This window comes from Oncorhynchus masou, chromosome 11 (genome assembly GCF_036934945.1).
Source record: "Oncorhynchus masou masou isolate Uvic2021 chromosome 11, UVic_Omas_1.1, whole genome shotgun sequence".
NCBI lineage: Eukaryota > Metazoa > Chordata > Actinopteri > Salmoniformes > Salmonidae > Oncorhynchus > Oncorhynchus masou.
The window spans coordinates 10,529,817-10,554,828 of record NC_088222.1 but is presented as its reverse complement, the minus strand read 5'-3'; the positions used below and the strand labels follow the sequence as shown (position 1 = coordinate 10,554,828).

At 43.9% G+C, this 25,012-nt stretch overlaps 1 protein-coding gene across 11 annotated transcripts in view; it reads left to right on the top strand.

Annotated features, from left to right (window-relative positions):
- Positions 1-25,012, top strand: part of nedd4l (NEDD4 like E3 ubiquitin protein ligase) — a 122,617-nt gene that overhangs the window by 52,048 nt on the left and 45,557 nt on the right. For 3 of the 11 annotated variants that reach the window (XM_064977356.1, XM_064977351.1, XM_064977350.1), the window contains 11 exons: positions 2,784-2,834; positions 9,400-9,485; positions 10,008-10,116; positions 12,844-13,004; positions 13,277-13,412; positions 13,651-13,863; positions 14,036-14,116; positions 19,737-19,793; positions 23,722-23,748; positions 23,963-24,097; positions 24,586-24,744. In XM_064977356.1, coding sequence (XP_064833428.1) covers positions 2,784-2,834; positions 9,400-9,485; positions 10,008-10,116; positions 12,844-13,004; positions 13,277-13,412; positions 13,651-13,863; positions 14,036-14,116; positions 19,737-19,793; positions 23,722-23,748; positions 23,963-24,097; positions 24,586-24,744 — 1,215 coding nt within the window. The remainder of the gene's footprint in view (positions 1-2,783; positions 2,835-9,399; positions 9,486-10,007; positions 10,117-12,843; positions 13,005-13,276; positions 13,413-13,650; positions 13,864-14,035; positions 14,117-19,736; positions 19,794-23,721; positions 23,749-23,962; positions 24,098-24,585; positions 24,745-25,012) is intronic. The other 8 variants (XM_064977361.1, XM_064977358.1, XM_064977359.1 and 5 more) reach the window with 4 other exon arrangements.

Sequence of the window (25,012 nt, the reverse complement as noted above, 5' to 3'; positions counted from 1 at the left end):
AGAGAGCAGCGCGTTCTGGAGAGAGCAGCGCGTTCTGGAGAGAGCAGCGCATTTTGCATCAGACGTCGTCTGCATTGGCCGTGCAGCATTTACGGTTATACGTCCTCGGCAGAAGTCAGGGCATTCACACTTCTTGTGCTTCGTGGAGCAGTGCAGAGCTGTTGTCAAGGAAGTGAGTTTGTGTTTTCTACAGGATGTACTGCCCCCACTTACGGTCAACCAATCATGTCAATGAGGAGCTATACAGAACCCTCTGCATTGGGAGGCGCATGGCAATTACGTGACACTCTCCATATAGAGCCTCCGACCACATTTTCAGATCAATCATAAATTGACTTTTAGTCTAGGCCTCCACAATGTATTAATTCACTGAGATGGATGTGTGTGTGTGTGTTTTATTCGAGCAGCAACATATACACACAATCTCGGTCGGCCAACAGCCTAACGACCAAAGAATCAACCAGTTGACGAATTAGGGTCAGCCCTAGTCCCTTTTAGACAACATGTTTTCCTGTGTAGTGTCACACCTGAACAATGATTGAGTGAAGCGGAAGCAGAGGTATCAATAATAAATCCTTTTGTTCCATCCAGAAACGGTCCGTCTGATAATATCTCAGACACAACTTGTGCTGTCGTGTGTGTGTGTGTGTGTACCTGTATTAGTGCTGCCACACCTGACCAGTGAGTAAATAGAGCAAGTGGTATCCATGGTGATGGCATAATTATCCCCCCCCCCCCTCTACTGTAGGCTAGATATTATGGACGATATGCCAAACGTATGGAGTGACCTTTTTAGGGTTTTGAAATACTTTTTGCTGTTTTAAGATGCATCTTGTTATCTGTACCTTAAGCAAGCAGTAAATAAACCAAAACATTCAGGAAGGGATTGTTGAATCCTACTGTAAATGAGTTACTGATAGGTGTACGATGTTTTAGATTACCATTTGAGTTCTGTTTCTTAAGTCCCTTCTCCTCTCATCAGTTCCAATAACACAGACACAGGAGAGATGTGTTGTGACCTGTCTGTGTGCTCTACTAAGACCTGGCTTCAATACAATGTTATATGATTTCAAATGATTTGTCTGTTCTTAATTGAGCTTGCCTGGCTTAATGGAATAGTCCCAAAACTGTAAGCCCCGCCCACCTGGCGCTCCAAGCAGGCTTGAGCAAACGTTGACCATTTAAAAATATATATATATTTGAACCCAGGTTTGACTCTCTCTGTGACTGGTAACCTTTCCTCATAAAATGGCAGTTATTTAAACCAGAGAGGTAGCCTTGATGTCTACTGCCCAGCGAGCTACTGTTCTGTACTTGTGTTCTGTCTGGCTAAAGGTCCAGTGTGTCGACTGGCTCAGTATTAAGTTAAAAAAGGACCAGCGGTTTAAGTAAAGGTTTTCCAGTGGCTTAACCCCAACCTTTTTGCATTGATAGTATTTTCCCATTGATATTATTTCCTCACATTTTTGACATTCTGTATATATTTTTTAACATTTTTAAATTTTACCTTTATTTAACTAGGAAAGGCAGTTAAGAACAAATTCTTATTTTCAATGACGGCCTAGGAACAGTGGGTTAACTGCCTGTTCAGGGGCAGAACGACAGATTTGTACCTTATCAGCTCGGGGATTTGAACTTACAACCTTCCAGTTACTAGTCCAACGCTCTAACCACTAGGCTACCCTGCCGCCCCACTAGGCTGTATATAACCCTTGACATGAAGTCTCCGTTGGCTCGGGCTATTTGAACACCTACAGAATCCCAGAGGCAAACATTGAACAGCTTCTTAACTCCAATCACATAAAAACACCTAATTCCTTCCCATTACACCTAATTCCTTCCCATCACACCTAATTCCTTCCCATTACACCTAATTCCTTCCCAATACACCTAATTCTTTCCCAATACACCTAATTCTTTCCCATTACACCTAATTCCTTCCCATTACACCTAATTCCTTCCCATTACACCTAATTCCTTCCCATTACACCTAATTCCTTCCCATTACACCTAATTCCTTCCCATTACACCTAATTCTTCCCTACTACACCTACTTCCTTCCTAATTCCTTCCTACCACACCTACTTCCTTCCTTATTCCTTCCTACATGCTCATTCAGCCTGTGGCTCTAGCTACTAGCTCTCTGCTTCTGCCTCTCTGTTTGTCTAAACCAGTTGTATCCCACTACACAGGCTCTGTTGGCCTCTGACCGTTCCAAGAATGGGCTTTTCAACCTCGGACAGGTAATCTTGGTCTGGTGTGACTACAGTACCGCTCAATCACCTGACCAGTCAATTACTCTCACCTTTGACCTCTGACCTTTTCCTCTTGGCAATAATGATGGTGGTGGTTCGAATGACTACTTCATGTGGCTGGCACAACCTTTGGCTACCTCTCCTCTCCTCCTGTCTCTCGCTCTCGTCTGGTGGTGGTGGTTGTTGTTCCTCTCGCTGGGTCATGGGATCTTCCCCCTCTGTCTAAAGTGATAGTATCTCTACCTACATGACCTACCACCCCAGTGACATCAGCGCTCCCCTGACCTCTCCTCTCAGTGCACCTGCTTCTCACCACGCCTGTGACAACCTGTGTTAATCAACTGATTCTATTGCACAGCTATAGCAGCAACAGTAATATGGAGTGTAATTCCCCCTCATTGCTGTGGTCGGTTCTTCCTTGCCTTCAAGCCCTGCTGCTGGAAATGGAGTCAGTTGGCATTCTTCACAGTTGTCAGAGTATTCATCTCCATTTTGACTGACAATTATTGTCCTCTCTTTCTTCTGCAGACGAGGGACGATTTCCTGGGACAGGTCGATGTGCCTCTCAATCATTTACCGGTGAGTGTGTTGTCTGTGTACGACGTGTGTGTGTGTGTGTTTATCTTCTGGTCAGTGTATGCGCATATTGTTTGCGTTTTAAAGTGCTCTACTGGTTTTTAACAGCATGTTTGTTCTGCCTAGTGAACTCTGAAGGTTGTGAGGGCATAGGGGAGGGGGAAGAGTTTAGCAAGCTCTCTTGAGCAACCTGTTGTCGTAGGCTTTTTAAGTAGCAACAACACTGGAGAGTGAGAGCGACTAGCCCCCTGTTAGGAGTGGAAATAAACCCGTTAGGAATGTAAACAACAGGGCCAGTACAGAGTGAGGAGAGGAGGGTTACCCAGGCCTGGAGCTGACGGAAAAACAAACCGTGCATCCCCCCCGATGGTGGTAAGCCACAATAACAAACAGAGTTGTAGTCCTAAAATTAATGCCGGATTCAAGTAGTTTATTAATCAAGTTTTAAGTAGGTTCATTGTTTTATGTAAGGAACATGATCGATCTTCTAAATAATAACAATGATAATAATAATAATTGGACAACTATGGACTGATCTCACTGGCAGTTCAGAGTGCAGTGCTGCTAATGATTAAATGACCCTTTGTCAAATAATCTTTAGTCCTGCTCATAAATGATTCATTGTCAAAGAATGTTTGGCTCTTGATTGAGTGGCTGAGCAGTCAAGCCAGTCAAATATCTTGACCCTAAAGCAGTGCAGTAGTGATTCTAAGAGGTAACTACTTTTGAGAGTGGTGAAACTAAAAGCCTATTTGCATAGGTGGTAAGGTTAATTATTAATCATGACGCACCACCTACTGTTGTCCCTATGGTGGAGGAATTAACACGAGATAAAGTCTGATGTAACCCTGTGGTTTTTCTGGGTGGGCACAGAGACCTGGGTCATGTTCATTAGTTTCAAAATGTTTTGCAACTGAATGCCAACGGGTGTTTATTATAGGGCAAAGACGATACCAATTTCGCGATACCCGTTAGTATCGTGGCAAGGAAACGAAACACAAAGCGAAATATAACTTATTTAGGAAAACAGCCCTAATGTTGGAAACAAACATCCATTATGTTGTCAAACAGTCACATTTCTTTATTTTCCAAGCTGTATTTTACCCACAGCTGGTTTTTAAAGGACCCAAAAGTTTGGTCTGCTTCATGTTTTCATTTTTTTGCCATGTAAAAAAATAGCACAATACTGGTATCGTCACAGCCCTAGTTATTGGACAAGTTCACATAAGTCCCTCGGTATCACTCTTTTCTGAGCATATTCTTCTTCCCTTTGGTACCTACTGAACATAACCCTGATCACAGTCAGTCGGCCAATGTCATACTGCCCCTGTGTGTCTATTCTCTGTGGACCTATACGTCTTAGTCACGCTGGGTGGGTGTAGTCTTACTCACTGTGTCTTTGTGGCCTTTTTTGTTGAAGTATTCATGAGTCATGGTGATTCACCTCTGAAAGCTCTGACAGTGTAGAGGCTCTTTGGGGTAGTCACTGACTGGTGCTGTCTTCACTGTCTAGCTACTAGCCCTGAGTGATCTGCTGTTACCATGTTAACTTGGGGTAGTCACTGACTGGTGCTGTCTTCACTGTCTAGCTACTAGCCCTGAGTGATCTGCTGTTACCATGTTAACTTGGGGTAGTCACTGACTGGTGCTGTCTTCACTGTCTAGCTACTAGCCCTGAGTGATCTGCTGTTACCATGTTAACTTGGGGTAGTCACTGACTGGTGCTGTCTTCACTGTCTAGCTACTAGCCCTGAGGGATCTGCTGTTACCATGTTAACTTGGGGTAGTCACTGACTGGTGCTGTCTTCACTGTCTAGCTACTAGCCCTGAGTGATCTGCTGTTACCATGTTAACTTGGGGTAGTCACTGATGGGTGCTGCCTTCACTGTCTAGCTACTAGCCCTGAGTGATCTGCTGTTACCATGTTAACTTGGGGTAGTCACTGATGGGTGCTGCCTTCACTGTCTAGCTACTAGCCCTGAGTGATCTGCTGTTACCATGTTAACTTGGGGTAGTCACTGATGGCTGCTGCCTTCACTGTCTAGCTACTAGCCCTGAGTGATCTGCTGTTACCATGTTAACTTGGGGTAGTCACTGACTGGTGCTGCCTTCACCGTCTAGCTACTAGCCCTGAGTGATCTGCTGTTACCATGTTAACTTGGGGTAGTCACTGATGGCTGCTGCCTTCACTGTCTAGCTACTAGCCCTGAGTGATCTGCTGTTACCATGTTAACTTGGGGTAGTCACTGATGGGTGCTGACTTCACTGTCTAGCTACTAGCCCTGAGTGATCTGCTGTTACCATGTTAACTTGGGGTAGTCACTGACTGGTGCTGCCTTCACTGTCTAGCTACTAGCCCTGAGTGATCTGCTGTTACCATGTTAACTTGGGGTAGTCACTGATGGGTGCTGCCTTCACTGTCTAGCTACTAGCCTGAGGGATCGCATATCGGGATATCATTTTTGCCAATATATTGTATCGTTTTGATAATATCGCAATATTAGACTAGACTGAAATCCAAATCCATAATAGCTTGTTCTCCAGCTTATTTTCTAAATAAGGAGACAATTTGTTTTCAGCACTTTTATCAAATCAAATCAAATGTTATTTGTCACATACACATGGTTAGCAGATGTTAATGCGAGTGTAGCGAAATGCTTGTGCTTCTAGTTCCGACAATGCAGTAATAACCAACAAGAAATCTAACTAACAATTCCTAATCTACTGACTTATACACAGTGTAAGGGGATAAAGAATATGTACATAAGGATATATGAATGAGTGATGGTACAGAGCAGCATAGGCAAGATACAGTAGATGGTATCGAGTACAGTATATACATGTGAGATGAGTATGTAAACAAAGTGGCATAGTTAAAGTGGCTAGTGATACATGTATTACATAAGGATGCAGTCGATGATATAGAGTACAGTATATAGGTATGCATATGAGATGAATAATGTAGGGTAAGTAACATTATATAAGGTAGCATTGTTTAAAGTGGCTAGTGATATATTTACAACATTTCCCATCAATTCCCATTATTAAAGTGGCTGGAGTTGAGTCAGTGTCAGTGTGTAGGCAGCAGCCACTCAATGTTAGTGGTGGCTGTTTAACAGTCTGATGGCCTTGAGATAGAAGCTGTTTTTCAGTCTCTCGGTCCCAGCTTTGATGCACCTGTACTGACCTCGCCTTCTGGATGATAGCGGGGTGAACAGGCAGTGGCTCGGGTGGTAGATGTCCTTGATGATCTTTATGGCCTTCCTGTAACATCGGGTGGTGTAGGTGTCCTGGAGGGCAGGTAGTTTGCCCCCGATGATGCGTTGTGCAGACCTCACTACCCTCTGGAGAGCCTTACGGTTGAGGGCGGAGCAGTTGCCGTACCAGGCGGTGATACAGCCCGCCAGGATGCTCTCGATTGTGCCTCTGTAGAAGTTTGTGAGTGCTTTTGGTGACAAGCCGAATTTCTTCAGCCTCCTGAGGTTGAAGAGGCGCTGCTGCGCCTTCTTCACGATGCTGTCTGTGTGAGTGGACCAATTCAGTTTGTCTGTGATGTGTATGCCGAGGAACTTAAAACTTGCTACTCTCTCCACTACTGTTCCATCGATGTGGATAGGGGGGTGTTCCCTCTGCTGTTTCCTGAATTCCACAATCATCTCCTTAGTTTTGTTGACGTTGAGTGTGAGGTTATTTTCCTGACACCACACTCCGAGGGCCCTCACCTCCTCCCTGTAGGCCGTCTCGTCGTTATTGGTAATCAAGCCTACCACTGTTGTGTCGTCCGCAAACGTGATGATTGAGTTGGAGGCGTGCGTGGCCACGCAGTCGTGGGTGAACAGGGAGTACAGGAGAGGGCTCAGAACGCACCCTTGTGGGGCCCCAGTGTTGAGGATCAGCGGGGAGGAGATGTTGTTACCTACCCTCACCACCTGGGGGCGGCCCGTCAGGTGATCAAAAGGTGTTCTCATGGTGCTGTCTTGGTGAGCAATATGTTTGAAATATCGATTTGCAATAAAGTCATAATATCGAATCGCAATACATATTGCTTATGCTTACCTATCCAGTCCTCATATCACTTACACCTATCCAGCCCTCGTATCACTTACACCTATCCATATCACTTACACCTATCCAGCCCTCATATCACTTACACCTATCCAGCCCTCATATCACTTACACCTATCCAGCCCTCATATCACTTACACCTATCCAGTCCTCATATCACTTACACCTATCCATATCACTTACACCTATCCATATCACTTACACCTATCCAGCCCTCATATCACTTACACCTATCCAGTCCTCATATCACTTACACCTATCCAGTCCTCATATCACTTACACCTATCCATATCACTTACACCTATCCATATCACTTACACCTATCCATATCACTTACACCTATCCAGCCCTCATATCACTTACACCTATCCAGTCCTCATATCACTTACACCTATCCAGCCCTCATATCACTTACACCTATCCATATCACTTACACCTATCCAGTCCTCATATCACTTACACCTATCCATATCACTTACACCTATCCAGTCCTCATATCACTTACACCTATCCAGTCCTCATATCACTTACACCTATCCATATCACTTACACCTATCCAGACCTCATATCACTTACACCTATCCATATCACTTACACCTATCCATATCACTTACACCTGTCCATATCACTTACACCTATCCATATCACTTACACCTATCCATATCACTTACACCTGTCCATATCACTTACACCTGTCCATATCACTTACACCTATCCATATCACTTACACCTATCCATATCACTTACACCTATCCATATCACTTACACCTATCCAGCCCCCATATCACTTACACCTATCCAGTCCTCATATCACTTACACCTATCCATATCACTTACACCTATCCAGCCCTCATATCACTTACACCTATCCATATCACTTACACCTATCCAGCCCTCATATCACTTACACCTATCCATATCACTTACACCTATCCATATCACTTACACCTATCCATATCACTTACACCTATCCATATCACTTACACCTATCCATATCACTTACACCTATCCATATCACTTACACCTATCCATATCACTTACACCTATCCATATCACTTACACCTATCCATATCACTTACACCTATCCAGCCCCCATATCACTTACACCTATCCAGTCCTCATATCACTTACATCTATCCAGCCCTCATATCACTTACATCTATCCAGCCCTCATATCACTTACACCTATCCAGCCCTCATCACTTACACCTATCCAGTCCTCATATCACTTACATCTATCCAGCCCTCATATCACTTACACCTATCCAGCCCTCAAATCACTTACACATATCCAGTCCTCATATCACTTACACCTATCCATATCACTTACACCTATCCATATCACTTACACCTATCCAGCCCTCATATCACTTACACCTATCCAGTCCTCTCAGATCGACACAAGTATCTTGTCTTAGAGTTTATTTGGGATTCAACGTCTCTCTACAAACCCCCAACACACCAGACTTTAAGACTACAGGGTTCGAGTTTCATAGCTTCTTAAACCCCAGCCAGTACTGACTGGTCTGTCGGTCCACTTTACCTCTGAGTTTATCACACAAGGCTGTTAGTTAACTATGAAACAGGAGAGGGTCTACACTACGTTCTCACACACACACACACACACACACACAAAAGGCTGTTAGTTAACTATGAAACAGGAGAGGGTCTACTCTGCGTTCTCACACACACACATATATATACACACACACATATATATATATATATATATATATATATATATATATATATATATATATATATATATATATATATACACACATTTACATTTAAGTCATTTAGCAGACGCTCTTATCCAGAGCGACTTACAAATTGGTGAATTCACCTTCTGACATCAGTGGAACAGCCACTTTACAATAGTGCATCTAAATCATTTAAGGGGGGTGAGAAGGATTGCTTTATCCTATCCTAGGTATTCCTTGAAGAGGTGGGGTTTCAGGTGTCTCCGGAAGGTGGTGATTGACTCACACACACACACACACATATACACACACACAAAAGGCTGTTAACTAAGAAACGGGAGACATTCGTTAATCATTTCAACAGGACTGTTACCAAAGGTTTATCTTCATGTGATGGAATGACAGTGTGTGGCTTTTTATTTCATAGCTACAACATAATGTGTTTATGTTTTCATGTACTACATGTAAATCAGACCTGGGAGAAATACTTAATCCTCTCAAATATTTGCTGTGCACTTGATTCAGGCTAGTTTAACTAGTGCGCTTGGTGGACAGATTGTACCGGTCATGCATATCACATGTAATTTGGCTCCGGTCTGACAATGTGTTTATGTGAGATGGACATTGTGGTTTTTCTATTTTATAGCTACATGTTTTGATATGTTTTCATGTCTGTAAACTTGGCTTGCTTTTCGGTGTCTAGGCCGGGTTACCGTAAGGCACTTTGACAACCGCTAATATAAAAAGTGATTTTAAATACATTCGATCGATCGATTGATTGATGTGTCTTTGTGTTGTAGACCGAGGACCCTACGATGGAGCGGCCGTACACGTTTAAAGATTTCCTCCTACGGCCACGAAGGTCAGTTCCAGACTACCGACGAAGGTGACAGGGAACTACACACACACACACACACGCACACACACACACACACACACACACACTCAGACACACACACACACACACACACGCACACACGCATTGAAACACACACTCAAGTTACCCACAAACCATGTCCACCTGTTGTTGCTAATCCAAAGGAGATTCATGGTTAGATATCACTGGAACTACAGGCTTATGTCATTATGATATTTGGTTTAAAGTAACTGTACTGTAATCATTGTTAGCTAAGACTGTTGTCATTCCACCTCCTCTGGTTTCTGTTGAATTCCAAATATCGTTCTAATTCTAGACATTAACTTTAAATAGCGTTGTTAAAATATTCCCCATGTATTGTTTATGGGGCGCTAACAGGGCTTCCATAGAATGTTGTAGTGTCATTTTAAATGCATCATCGCCCGACTCTCTGAAATTCATGGCTCTGGGTAAAACTGTCTGTTTCTACCTCTGGTTTCTTTTGAATAACTCCCAACTAACTGCCATTTTGGTGTCCTCTTCTGTCTCCAGCCACAAGTCCCGGGTGAAGGGTTATCTACGGCTAAAGATGGCCTACCTGCCAAAGACTGGAAGTCCAGAGGAAGAGACCACTGAAGGGATTACCAGGGAGGAGGCAGAGGTAAGAAGACAGGGACACGCACAAGCGCACAGCTTTTTTTTTTACGTGAAATGTCAGGGCATTTTGGGGAGTAAAAATGTGTTTTCCCTAAGCCTAATCTTAACCCCAAACCCTAAACCTAACCGTTAAGCTTAAAATAGCGTTTTAACAAATTCAGTACAGTCCTGATTCTTAGAAAATAATATCATTTTCCTACATACATTATATATTGCAGGTGTAGTGAAATGCCTGTATTCCTAGCTCCAACAGTGCAGTAATAACTACACAACAATAGAATTAAGAAATATATAAATATTAGGACGAGCAATGTCAGACTACCGGAGTATAAATATATAAGGTGCATTCGGGAAGTATTCAGACCCCTCAACTTTTTCCACAATGTTGTTACGTTACAGCCTTATTCTAAAATGGATTGAATACTTTTTTTCCCTCATCAATCTACGTACACACAATACCCCATAATGACAAAGCAAAAACAGTTTTTTTTTTTTGAATTTTTTTCACATTTATAATAAAATAAAAAAATTACTGAAATATCACATTTACAAAAGTATTCAGACCCTTTACTCAGTACTTTGTTGAACCACCTCTGGGAGCGATTACAGCCTCAAGTCTTCTTGGGTATGACGCTACAAGCTTGACACATCTGTATTTGGGGAGTTTCCCTATTCTTCTCTGCCGATCCTCTCAAACTCGTGTCAGGTTGGATGGGAAGCGTTCTTGCACAGCTATTTTCAGGTCTCTCCACAGATGTTCAATCGGGTTCAAGTCCGGGCTCTGGCTGGGCCACTCCAGGACATTCAGAGACCTGTCCCGAAGACACTCCTGCGTTGTCTGGGCTGTGTGCTGTTGGAAGGGAAACCTTCACCCCAGTCTGAGGTCCTGATCACTCTGGAGCAGGTGTTCATCAAGGATCTCTGTACTTTTCTCCATTCATCTTTCCCTCAATCCTGACTAGGCTCCCAGTCTAGTCTCCCACCAAGCTTCATCAGAAGGATGGTGCCAGGTTTCTTCCAGATGTAATGCTTGGCATTCAAGACAAATAGTTCAATCTTGGTTTTATCAGACCAGATCATTTTGTTTCTCATGGTCTGAGAGTCTTTAGGTGCCTTTTGGCAAACTCCAAGCTGGCTGTCATGTGCCTTTTTACTGAGGAGTGGCTTCCATCTGGCCACTCTACCATAAAGGCCTGATTGGTGGAGTGCTGCAGAGATGGTTGTCCTTCTGGAATGTTCTCCCATCTCCACAGAGGATCTCTGAAGCTCTGTCAGAGTGACCATCAGGTTCTTGGTCACCTCCCTGACCAAGGCCCTTCTCCCCTTGATTGCTCAGTAAAGGACACCAATAATAAGAAGGGACTTCCTTGTGCCAAGAAACACAAGCAATGCACATTACACCAGTGGAAATCAGTCCTTTGGTCTGATGAGTAGAAATTGAAGATTTTTGATTCTAACTGTGTCTTTGTGAGACGCAGAGAAGGTGAATGGATAATCTTTGCATTGCGGTTCCCACTGTGAAGCATGGAGGAGGAGGTTTGGGGTTGCTTTGCTGGTGACAGGTGAATTCAAGGCACACTTTACCGACATAGCTACCACAGCATTCTGCAGCGATACGCCATCCCATCTGGTTTGCGCTTAGTGGGGCTATACTTTGTTTTTCAACAGAAAAATGACCCAACACACCTCCAGGCTGTGTGAGGGCTATCTGACCCAGGCAAAGTGAAGGAGGTGCAGCATCAGATGACCTGGCCTCCACAATCACCTGACATCAACCCAGTTGAGATGGTTTGGGATAAGTTGGATCGCAGAGTGAAGGAAAAGCAGCCAACAAGTGCTCAGCATGTGTAGGAACTTCTTCAAGACTGTTGGAAAAGCATTCCAAGTGAAGCTGGTTAAAAGTGCCAAGAGTGTGCAAAGTTGTCATCAAAGCAAAGGGTGGCTACTTTGAAGAATCTCAAGTATGAATATATATATATTTTTTTGTTTAAAATTTCTTTGGTTACTACATGACTCCATATGTACTATTTCATAGTTTTGATGTAATCATTATTATTCTCCAATGTAGCCCTTGAATCAGTAGGTGTGTCCAAGCTTTTGAGTGGTACTGTTATATACATGCATACAGTTGTGGAGGTGGAGTAACAAAAGTCTGTTACTGCCAACAGGGAGTCTGGAGAAAACGTCTGTTTTGGTCTGGCCTCTCTTTCTGGAAACACCATTCACTCGCTCACTCACTTCCCCACTTCCTTTCATTTTCAAAAGTCTGATCTAATGGAAAATTAAAGTATGTGTTTGGTGTGTGTTTCTGTACGCTTCTGTGTGCCAGTGACTTAATCTGAGTAAGAGAGCGAGAGAGGGCAAGATGGCTTATAGTTTTTCACTCAGTAAAATGAGGCCTAGATAGGGTGACATATAGCTAGTCTCGGTACCCGTCTGTTTTGCCATCATTCCACTCTTTGTCTTGCTAAACATCTTTGGCATATGACACCGAGTAAGAGTGGAATTGTAGCTAAACAGATGGGAACCCAGGCTAACATTTAGCAGGAGAACTGAAGAAAAAAAAAATAACTGAAAATCTCCAACGTTCTTGCGAGATCTCAGACAGACAGACAGTGGAATGTAAGGTGCACCAAAAGGGAAGTGCTGTGCTTTGTTTCCTGGCTGTGTCGTGTCTCTCTCTCTGTCTGTATCTTTGAGCACTCTCCTCCTGTGCCTTTGTGCTTCTCAGGGCTGGGAGGTGAACGACTCTGCCGATCCCAGCGTCCAGAGGCCCCAGGCTGTCCAGCCCCCACTGCCCCCAGGATGGGAGGAGAAGGTTGATAACCTGGGCAGAACCTACTACGTCAACCACAACAACCGCTATACACAGTGGAAACGACCCAGTAACGTGTATGTATACACAGCTACGTTATCTTTACACACAGTTATCAGAACTTCTCTAGGTCCTCTGGTGTCCCCCAGGGCTCTGTACTAGGTCCTCTGGTATCCCCCAGGGCTCTGTACTAGGTCCTCTGGTGTCCCCCAGGGCTCTGTACTAGGTCCTCTGGTGTCCCCCAGGGCTCGGTGCTAGGTCTTCTGGTGTTCTCCAGACTCGGTACTAGGTCCTCTGTTGTTCTCTCTGTGCACAAACATGTAAAATGTTAATTATCTCTTCTCTACAGGGATGATGTTTCGGAGGTGGAGAATGACAATCAGCAGCGGGCGAACAGCATCCAGGCCCACCGGGTTTTCAGGTCCAGACGACACATCTCCGAAGACCTGGAGAACGAACACCCAGAACCCAGAGACATGGAAGATGTGAGTCTGACCTCTGACCGCTCGACTGTACAATATGTTTTAATCAAGATCTTCGTAAATCCAAGGTCATCTACTGCTTCATACCAGGACAATATTACACCTACATTGTTACTTAAAATAGGTTAATGGATAAATGCCTTATCTTTACTGCAGAATACAGAAGGATTTTCCAAACTAGTCAGTGGTACAGTACATACTCTCGCGCACTCTCTCACTCTCTCTCTCTCTCTCTGCACAGTCGTGGGAGCCAATCACTGAAGAGAGTCCAGACGGCCCCCTACCTGGCCCCTCCTCCTCAATGGCGACGGCCATCCCCCAAACGCCTGCCCCCCCACCCCTCCAGGAGTTCTCAGAGGAGATCAACCTGCACCTCTCTCTCTCTCCAACCCCATCCGGCCCCCCGCCTGACATCAACGGAGAGGTGGCCGCCCCCAGCCACGCCTCTGCTGTGGTGAGAATCACTGACCGGTTTGATTCTGTTAGAGGCAAATTCAGCACTTTTTAACCTCATTCATTAGCACCATTCCAGTATGTGTGAAAACATTTGTTCTTGTAGCCAAAAAGACTAGAAGAAAAAGTCTTAAGAAAACAATCCCTCCCTCCCTCCCTCCGTCTCCCCTCAGCAGAGCCATCTGACCTCCAGGCTGCGCTCCTCCAGTATGACAGATGGGGTCAGTGACCAGGCCCAGCCTCCTCCTCCAGCGGTACGATTCACACACTCTTTCTTCATGCTCTCCTCTGTTGTTCCACCTCTGCCTTCCGATTCCTTTACTACACAGGGAGCTCTTTCTGTTCTCCTCTCCTCCGGTCTTCCTCTCCTTTCCTCCTGTCCTCTCCTTCCCTCCTCCTGTTCTCCCCCCTCTCCTCCTCATGTCCTCTCCTCCTTTCCTCTCCCCTCTCCTGCTGTCTTCCTCCTGTCCTCTCCCCTCCTCTCTGCTTGTTGTGATTCCTTACTGCCTGGTGGTGATTCACTCTGCAGTGTCAGGCTGTGTGTTTCTGTAACAGTGGCAGTAATTCTATCCTTCCTAATCAAACACATCCTAGACAGAGATCTGAGTCACAGAGGCCCAGGGAGCCAGTGCTTCTGAAGGGAAAAGCACAGGTGCTGATGTCAGCCTTTTATCTCACTGACCTGAATGAGTGAGTGGGTAGCTGGGTTTTTTTACAACTGTAGCAGAATGAGGATTTTTCTAGACTGGATTTTTTTTTTCACAGTCAGAGGCTAAATCCAGTCACCACATGTTTCTGTGGTTTGACACACTTTCTTAGGAAGCATGTGTAGGTTGCAGATATGGGTTCATATAATATTTGAAATCTTTCAAAGTGCTATGAGTGTTTGCTCTAGCCTACCTGGAGTGGCAGACTACTCTATTGGTTCCATTGCACCATGCAAGCTCAATTACGTACATCTTAAGTATTTGGATTTGGATACTATGAACCCAGGATTTGGATTCTATGAACCCAGGTCTGGTGTCAAAGGGATGATTTCAGTTTCCACATGTAGCTCAGTCTGTCCCATATACCGGTTTGGTTTGACACACTTTCCTGGGAATGAAAAGGAATGTGTAGGTTGAACATGGTTGGTTGGTTATGTAATTCTCCCCCTGACTGGGCAGTGTTTCTCTTGCTGTGGAGTGCACCTCAGTCGGAAGAAAGTATATCTACACAAATAAGCTGTGAAAAGGCTGTTTTAAATGGTCCTTGACATGGACAGTGTGTGAGGACGACCTCAGTTATTGCAGAAGGGAGGGAAGGAAGCTACATGTTATTGGTTTGGAACAGCCCTACACAGTTGACCCCTCTCTGCCTCGCCCGGGGTGAAACTTAGTTGTCGGCAATGTTCCCTCAAAAAAATGTCATCACTGAGCAAATTTCTAGTTTACTGAGTGCAAACTTGGACATTGAAAATTCAGTGCATCTTCTGGCGCGTGTTTACTGTGAACACTGAGGCTGTACCCGTGAACACTGAGGCTGTACCCGTGAACACTGAGGCTGTACCCGTGAACACTGAGGCTGTACCCGTGAACACTGAGGCTGTACCCGTGAACACTGAGGCTGTACCCGTGAACACTGAGGCTGTACCCGTGAACACTGAGGCTGTACCCGTGAACACTGAGGCTGTATCCACTTTAGGTTAGTTTTAACAGTGGCCAAGTAGCCTAATGTGGCTATTTGATCATAATGGAGGCCTACCAGAGTGGCCTACCATCAAAAACAATGGAGAAAATGCATCCCATAACATTTTAACGTGGAAATAGCTGTTCTATTCAGGTCCCTTTTGGAAAAAAATAAACATGCAGGATTTAACATTAACCTGTTTATCCACTTGTCCTTCAGACAATGTGGTGTCTGAAAATGATGTTTGATGCAAGAAATCACTTTACAAAATAAAATGAATCATTATTCCCATAAGATTATTATAGATAATCAGACAAATTATGCTGTTTATCGGCTACTTAGCTTTTTCAAGCCCGTCTCAAAATACAACACTGTCCCTTTAAGACAAAAAAAAGCTCTTTACCTGACTCGCTTTTCAAAGATGTCTAGAAATGTACACATTTTATGTTCTAGTATGAAGCAATCACTCCCCCCTTGCTGACTACACATTATCTATATCTGGGCTAGTAACTCACTAACTAGCAAAGGATATGAACAGATGTACACACGTTGCTACATGTAGCTCTCGCTTTGATCTCAAAACAAGCTCATCTATTCACGACGGCTCATACGGTAAACACAGTCCAGTTCAAAGTGAATGACACATACATATATGGCAGTGGTCTATTTGCATATTGGTCCTACGGCAGCTCGGTTATGGCACACCGGCTTGCGTAGAGTATGAGCCTGAGTCGTGCCTGTCAATGCAATAACATTCTACTCCAATGCTTTCTGCCTACAACAGAATCTCTTGCATAGTTAGTTTTGCATACCAGCATGCTGACCACACTGCTCGCGCGTGTTAATGAGTGCCATGTGGGTGATTGAAAGATAAACTGAGGTCCACACTCCAGTCCAGTTGGTGGTGGTATAACACCTTAAAGTTGGTTGCCAACCGCCATATAAAGTTCAAAGAAGGAGAAGAAGCCTGAAGGAGGAGAGATTAATTGTTAGAGTAGAGGACCTTGTGCATTTCAGGTACAATAACAACCCAATGTTTATATCCCAGGACAAAATAGCTAGCAACAGCAAGCTAAGCTAAATTGCCAAATGTTTAATGCTTTTTGCCCCGTCCCCAAATGAATATAGTTAGTTCCGAGTTTGTTTTGATATTTCGACCTGCATGTCCTGATCGTGTCTGGTGTGGGTGGACAAAATCAAATGCGCAGCGGTCTGGTCGGCATGTAAGTCTTGCATAGTTTTTTCAATTTTGGTATGTTGCATTGAAAGTGGCAAATACTGCGCTGATTCGATCACAATTCCCACAGTAAAGAGAAACGTTGATGGTGTTAACTAACGGGGGAAATGTCTAGAAAGCTGTGTGAAGTTCAATTTCGTTGTTCTCTGCGCGGGCTGATATTTCTTCTGCATGGCAGTCCCTGGGGAGCTGCATGCATGTGCACGCTCGCAGCTTAGAGGAAATGTTGGTTGTTGGTTCATTATTTGGCAGCAAAAGTGTTTTGTTTTGTACTTTTTGTATGTATGGAGGCTTATGTCTTAAATGCAGTGAAGAGTGCGATGTAGTTCCATGTTGCTCCATAAGGCTTATCAAAAGAGTTATTGTTATTGACAACAACAAAGAAGTTACTGTTGCTAATGACTAAGGAAAGGGTTACTGTTGCTAATGACTAAGAAAAGGGTTACTGTTGCTAATGACTAAGGAAAGGGTTACTGTTGCTAATGACAAAGGAAAGGGTTACTGTTGCTAATGACAAAGGAAAGGGTTACTGTTGCTAATGACAAAGGAAAGGGTTACTGTTGCTAATGACTAAGGAAAGGGTTACTGTTGCTAATGACAAAGGAAAGGGTTACTGTTGCTAATGACTAAGGAAAGGGTTACTGTTGCTAATGACTAAGGAAAGGGTTACTGTTGCTAATGACTAAGGAAAGGGTTACTGTTGCTAATGACTAAGGAAAGGGTTACTGTTGCTAATGACTAAGAAAAGGGTTACTGTTGCTAATGACTAAGGAAAGGGTTACTGTTGCTAATGACAAAGGAAAGGGTTACTGTTGCTAATGACAAAGGAAAGGGTTACTGTTGCTAATGACAAAGGAAAGGGTTACTGTTGCTAATGACTAAGGAAAGGGTTACTGTTGCTAATGACTAAGGAAAGGGTTACTGTTGCTAATGACTAAGGAAAGGGTTACTGTTGCTAATGACTAAGGAAAGGGTTACTGTTGCTATGACAAAGGAAAGGGTTACTGTTGCTAATGACTAAGGAAAGGGTTACTGTTGCTAATGACTAAGGAAAGGGTTACTGTTGCTAATGACTAAGGAAAGGGTTACTGTTGCTAATGACTAAGGAAAGGGTTACTGTTGCTAATGACTAAGGAAAGGGTTACTGTTGCTAATGACTAAGGAAAGGGTTACTGTTGCTAATGACTAAGGAAAGGGTTACTGTTGCTAATGACTAAGGAAAGGGTTACTGTTGCTAATGACTAAGGAAAGGGTTACTGTTGCTAATGACTAAGGAAAGGGTTACTGTTGCTAATGACTAAGGAAAGGGTTACTGTTGCTAATGACTAAGGAAAGGGTTACTGTTGCTAATGACTAAGGAAAGGGTTACTGTTGCTAATGACTAAGGAAAGGGTTACTGTTGCTAATGACTAAGGAAAGGGTTACTGTTGCTAATGACTAAGGAAAGGGTTACTGTTGCTAATGACTAAGGAAAGGGTTACTGTTGCTAATGACTAAGGAAAGGGTTACTGTTGCTAATGACTAAGGAAAGGGTTACTGTTGCTAATGACTAAGGAAAGGGTTACTGTTGCTAATGACTAAGGAAAGGGTTACTGTTGCTAATGACTAAGGAAAGGGTTACTGTTGCTAATGACTAAGGAAAGGGTTACTGTTGCTAATGACTAAGGAAAGGGTGAGTGTCAGTAATTTATTAATTTTTATTTCACCTTTATTTAACCAGGTAGGCTAGTTGAGAACAAGTTCTCATTTACAACTGCGACCTGGCGTAGTGAAGGGTGAGCGCCAATAATGGGGGAAAAAGCATTGGGAAGGGAAGAAAGGGTTAGAAAGAGTCCCACAGTTATTTGGTGTGACTGTGCCTGTAGCCTACTTGATCAGTCACACTAGTTCTCCTTAACACTACCCACCCACTCAGCCAATGTTATCTCACTTTGCATTCCACTCTCTTGTGTGAGTTGAGTTGGTGCTCTACTGTCATCAACAACTGTGGTGCTAGTCAGATCCATCTCACATGATTCTCAAAGACAGAAAAAGCTTAACACTTATTGCCTTTTTGCATCCATTAACAATAATCATTCAAACAATTCCAGATTTCTCAAATTGAAAGCTTTTTATTCAGCTGTTTATATACTACTTCACTCTCAACCCGTAATCCAATCAAACAATGATAATCCACAACTATAATCCACCCACGGTAATCTGATTCCATGTACCCCTTCCCTCACCTTTCCTCCTGTGTGGTCAGCTGTTTGGGTATGCTCCATGTCTCCTGTCAGGGGGTCAGGGACAGACCATCACAGGAGTCTATCCCCCCTGAGCATGGCTACACTCCTCGCCCAGCTGTACCCCTACTGTCCCCCGCATCACCCCTTGGACTCTCTGACTCTAGAGTCACCTCCTTCCCCATGTCAGTCTTTCCTGCTCCTCCACACATCACCTACCTGACCCCCATGCCTCACCCTCACTGGTCATATCTATCCCTGACCCCCTGCCTCACCCTCACTGGTCATATCGGTCCTTGACCCCCTGCCTCACCCTCACTGGTCATATCGGTCCCTGACCCCCATGCCTCACCCTCACTGGTCATATCGGTCCCTGACCCCCTGCCTCAGCCCCAGCCCCACTGGTCATATCTGTCCCTGACCCCCATGCCTCACCCTCACTGGTCACATCTGTCCCCGACCCCCTGCCTCAGCCCCACTGGTCATATCTGTCCCTGACCCCCATGCCTCACCCTCACTGGTCACATCTGTCCCTGACCCCCTGCCTCAGCCCCACTGGTCATATCTGTCCCTGACCCCCTGCCTCAGCCCCACTGGTCATATCTGTCCCCGACCCCCTGCCTCAGCCCCACTGGTCATATCTGTCCCCGACCCCTGCCTCAGCGCCACTGGTCATATCTGTCCCCGACCCCCTGCCTCAGGCCTCCCCTCCCCTCCCCTCTAAAGAAAGCTGTGTTCTACCAGCAGAGCTCCCAGACCAGAAGAACCAGAGCTCTAACAGTCACTGGAGTTGAGGAGCCCATGGTAATGTTGTCCACATCTACCTGCTGTACATCAGTAATGTTGTCCCATTCTATATACTGTACATCTATCTACCTGCTGTACATCATTGTTGTCTCATTCTATATACTGTCCATCTATCTACCTGCTGTACATCAGTGTTGTCCCATTCCATATACTGTCCATCTATCTACCTGCTGTACATCAGTGTTGTCCCATTCTATATACTGTACGTCTATCTACCTGCTGTACATCAGTGTTGTCCCATTCTATATACTGTCCATCTATCTACCTGCTGTACATCAGTGTTGTCCCATTCTATATTCTGTACATCTATCTACCTGCTGTACATCAGTGTTGTCCCATTCTATATACTGTCCATCTATCTACCTGCTGTACATCAGTGTTGTCCCATTCTATATACTGTCCATCTATCTACCTGCTGTACATCAGTGTTGTCCCATTCTATATACTGTCCATCTATCTACCTGCTGTACATCAGTGTTGTCCCATTCTATATACTGTCCATCTATCTACCTGCTGTACATCAGTGTTGTCCCATTCTATATACTGTCCATCTATCTACCTGCTGTACATCAGTGTTGTCCCATTCTATATACTGTCCATCTATCTACCTGCTGTGCATCAGTGTTGTCCCATTCTATATACTGTCCATCTATCTACCTGCTGTACATCAGTGTTGTCCCATTCTATATACTGTCCATCTATCTACCTGCTGTACATCAGTGTTGTCCCATTCTATATACTGTCCATCTATCTACCTGCTGTACATCAGTGTTGTCCCATTCTATATACTGTACATCTATCTACCTGCTGTACATCAGTGCACCTCTGCCATATGAATATCCTCTCCCTCTGCAGCGTTTTAGTTTTGTCCCCCTCCCTCCTCACAAACGTTATGTATCAAGCTGGTGGTTAAGAAGTTAGGACTTAGAGACTGGAGACTAGACCACCCATTTCCCCTCCTGCTTCTGTGTTGTGACCCCTCAATGGGAGAGGTCAGCTCACGTACCAAGTCAATAAGTGTATATACATTTCATCTTATGACGTTCAGTGGCTGTGAATTTGTACATGTATGTGCGTGTGGTTGTGTTTGCTGCTCCCCTGATAGGTCCACACATCACCGCCTGGGATGTATTTTAGTCTAATGAGCAGTTTGAGTGTCTTACTTAGGTATGTTAGGTTGCACAGTAAGGTTTGAGTGTCTTACTTAGGTATGTTAGGTTGCACAGTAAGGTTTGAGTGTCTTACTATGTATGTTAGGTTGCACAGTAAGGTTTGAGTGTCTTAGGTATGTTAGGTTGCACAGTAAGGTTTGAGTGTCTTACTATGTATGTTAGGTTGTACAGTAAGGTTTGAGTGTCTTACTATGTATGTTAGGTTGTACAGTAAGGTTTGAGTGTCTTACTATGTATGTTAGGTTGTACAGTATGTAAGGTTTAAGTGTGGCTTACTATATACAGTGCATTTGGAAAGTATTCATACCCCTTAACTTTTTCCACATTTTGTTACGTTACAGGCTTATTCTAAAATAAAAAAAATTCCCCTAATCAATATTCACACACCACCCCATTATGACAAAGCAAAAACAGGTTTTGAGATATGTTTGCAAATGTATAAAAAACTGAAATATCACATTTACAAAAGTATTCAGACCCTTTACTCAGTACTTTGTTGAAGCACCTTCGGCAGTGATTACAGCCTAGAGTCTTCTTTGGTATGACGCTACAAGCTTGGAACACCTGTATTTGGGGAGTTTCTCCCATTCTTCTCTGCAGATCCTCTCAAGCTCTGTCAGGTTAAATGGGGAGCATTCCTGCACAGCTATTTTCAGGTCTCTCCAGAGATGTTCAATCGGGTTCAAGTCCGGGCTCTGGCTGGGCCACTCAAGGACATTCAGAGTCTTGTCCCGAAGCTACGCCTACGTTTTCTTGGCTGTGTGCTTAGGGTTGTTGATCTGTTGGAAGGTGTACCGTCGCCCCAGTCTGAGATCCTGCTCCAGAATGCACAGGATTTCATCAGGGATCTCTCTGTACTTTGCTCTGTTCATCTTTCTTCCATCTGGCCACTCTACCATAAAGGCCTGATTCAGTGGAGTGTTGCAGAGATGGTTTTCCTTCTGGAAGGTTGTCCAATCTCCACGGAGGAACTCTGGAGCCCTGTCAGTGGCAATCGGGTTCTTGGTCACCTCCCTGACCAAGGCCCTTCTCCCCCGATTGATCAGTTTGGCTGGGCGGCCAGCTCTAGGAAGAGTTTGATGGTTCCAAACTTCTTCCATTTAAGAATGATGGAGGCCAACGTGTTCTTGGGGACCTTCAATGCTGCAGACATTTTTTTGGTACCCTTCCCCATTTGTGCCTCGACACAATCCTGTCTCGGAGCTCTACGGACAATTTCTTCAACCTCATATGGATTGGTTTTTGCACTGACATGCACTGTCAACTGTGGGACTTTATATAGACAGGCAATGGACTGAACAATTCATTGAATTTACCACAGGTGGACTCTAATCCCGAGTGACGCAGCGGTCTAAGGCACTGCATTCGTGCTTGAGGCGTCACTACAGACACCCTGGTTTGATTCCAGATGGTACCACAACCGGCCGTGATTGGGAGTCCCATAGGGTGGCGGACAATTGGCCCAGCGTCACCCGGGTTTGGGTCGGTGTAGTCCGTCATTGTAATTAAGAACTTGTTCTTAATTGACTTGCCCAGTTAAATAAAGGTTAAATAAAGAATTTAAAAAATTGTCAATGGAAACAGGATGCAGCTGAGCTCAATTTTGAGTCATCTGATACAGCTATTTAAAAAAAAATCTATATATTTTAATACATTTGCTACAATTTCTTAACCTATTTTTGCTTTGACATTATGGGTTATTGTGTGTAGATTGATGAGGGGGGAAGATAATTGAATCCATTTTAGAATATGGCTGGAACGTAAAGAAATGTGGAAAAGTTCAAGTGACCTGAATAATTTTCCGAATGCACTGAATGTTAGGTTGTATGTATGCATGTATGTATGTTTGACTGAGTCTTACTATATATGTTAGGTTGTATGTATGTATGCATGTATGTATGTTTGACTGAGTCTTACTATATATGTTAGGTTGTATGTATGTATGCATGTATGTATGTTTGACTGAGTCTTACTATATATGTTAGGTTGTATGTATGTATGTATGTTTGACTGAGTCTTACTATATATGTTAGGTTGTATGTATGTATGCATGTATGTATGTTTGACTGAGTCTTACTATATATGTTAGGTTGTATGTATGTATGCATGTATGTATGTTTGACTGAGTCTTACTATATATGTTAGGTTGTATGTATGTATGCATGTATGTATGTTTGACTGAGTCTTACTATATATGTTAGGTTGTATGTATGTATGCATGTATGTATGTTTGACTGAGTCTTACTATATATGTTAGGTTGTATGTATGCATGTTTGACTGAGTCTTACTATATATGTTAGGTTGTATGTATGCATGTTTGACAGAGTCTTACTATATATGTAAGGTTGTATGTATGTATGTATGCATGTTTGACTGAGTCTTACTATATATGTTAGGTTGTATGTATGCATGTTTGACTGAGTCTTACTATATATGTTAGGTTGTATGTATGCATGTATGCATGTTTGACTGAGTCTTACTATATATGTTAGGTTGAATGTATGTATGTATGCATGTTTGACTGAGTCTTACTATATATGTTAGGTTGTATGTATGCATGTTTGACTGAGTCTTACTATATATGTTAGGTTGTATGTATGTATGTATGTATGCATGTTTGACTGAGTTTTATTATGTATGTTAGGTTGTATGTATGCATGTATGCATGTTTGACTGAGTCTTACTATATATGTTAGGTTTGAAAGCTGTTCTATGTGGTTTGTTTGTCATTGTGTGTTTGTTTTTTCTAAAGCTGTCGTGCTTCTGCTGGCCTGCTTCTGTGAGTTTCTGAGGAGCCGCAGTATTGTAGTACAATAGTACTAGGCTACTTGTTGTACTGCAGTACTGTTTTTTTTGTTTTTCAATAAGCCACTCCCACTGTTTCTATATTTCTTATCAATGTGTAAAAAAAAAGATACAGTTTACACACAAGTTTCTTCCAGGTGGCCATATTGTCAGGCCCGAATAACATTTGCTTCTCTTGCTTGGTTCAGTCTCAGTCGACAGCCTATGCCCTGACCACACCAGGCCTACCTCCAGGATGGGAGGAGAGGAAGGACGCCAAGGGGCGCACGTATTACGTCAATCATAACAACCGCTGCACCACCTGGACCAAGCCTGTCCTCCAGGTACTGAGAGGCCTCACCCGGTGCACGGAGAGACTGCATGGGCCTGGACTTACTCCTTCTTCTCTCCTCTGTCCTCATTCCATCGGGGCATTTCTCTGTGCCTGGGTACCACATCCACTGTTCTCTTTGTCCCTCTCTTCCTGCCGTCCTGTCTTCGTGTGGCTCTGGGTGCATGCCTGACTTCAGGTCACCTGGAGTGTGTGTCCATCTTCCTCCCTCTCCTCTCTTACTCTGTTTCTTACTATGTGCCAAATACTACCTTGAAATGTGCACGTCACTCCTAAGTATTGATGAATGGGAGATTTCAGTGGAAATTTAAAGTGGTGTGCATGTATCTCATGCATTCTATCTACACACATTGGATGATCTCTCCTCTGCCCGATCATCTCCTTACCCTGTAACTTCCCTCACGTTTTCAACTGTCTATCACACACACAGCCTTGTTCCTCCTTCTACCTGTGTTAACTAAAAAAGTCTCTCCCTGACAGCACACGGAAGACGAAGCGAGTACCTCTGACTCCGGGGCTGCCGCTGAAGGCACCTCCACCTCTTCCTCAGCCAACAACAACAGTCATCTGATTGAACCGCAAATACGCCGCGCACGTAGTCTCAGTTCCCCGACCGTTACCCTGTCCTCCCCCTTAGAGGTGAGATTATCCAGCCTGTCCTGTAGGACTTCTTTACTTCAATCTCTCCTATCTATCTAACTGATGAGAGCGCACCACCACTACCCTACACACCCTCTAGACAACACTTTTCTTTCCTCCCCCTTTCCATCATCTGCTCTCCTCCCGTCTAACATTCTCTGTTCCGTCATCTGCTCTCCTCCCGTCTAACATTCTCTGTTCCGTCATCTGCTCTCCTCCCGTCTAACATTCTCTGTTCCGTCATCTGCTCTCCTCCCGTCTAACATTC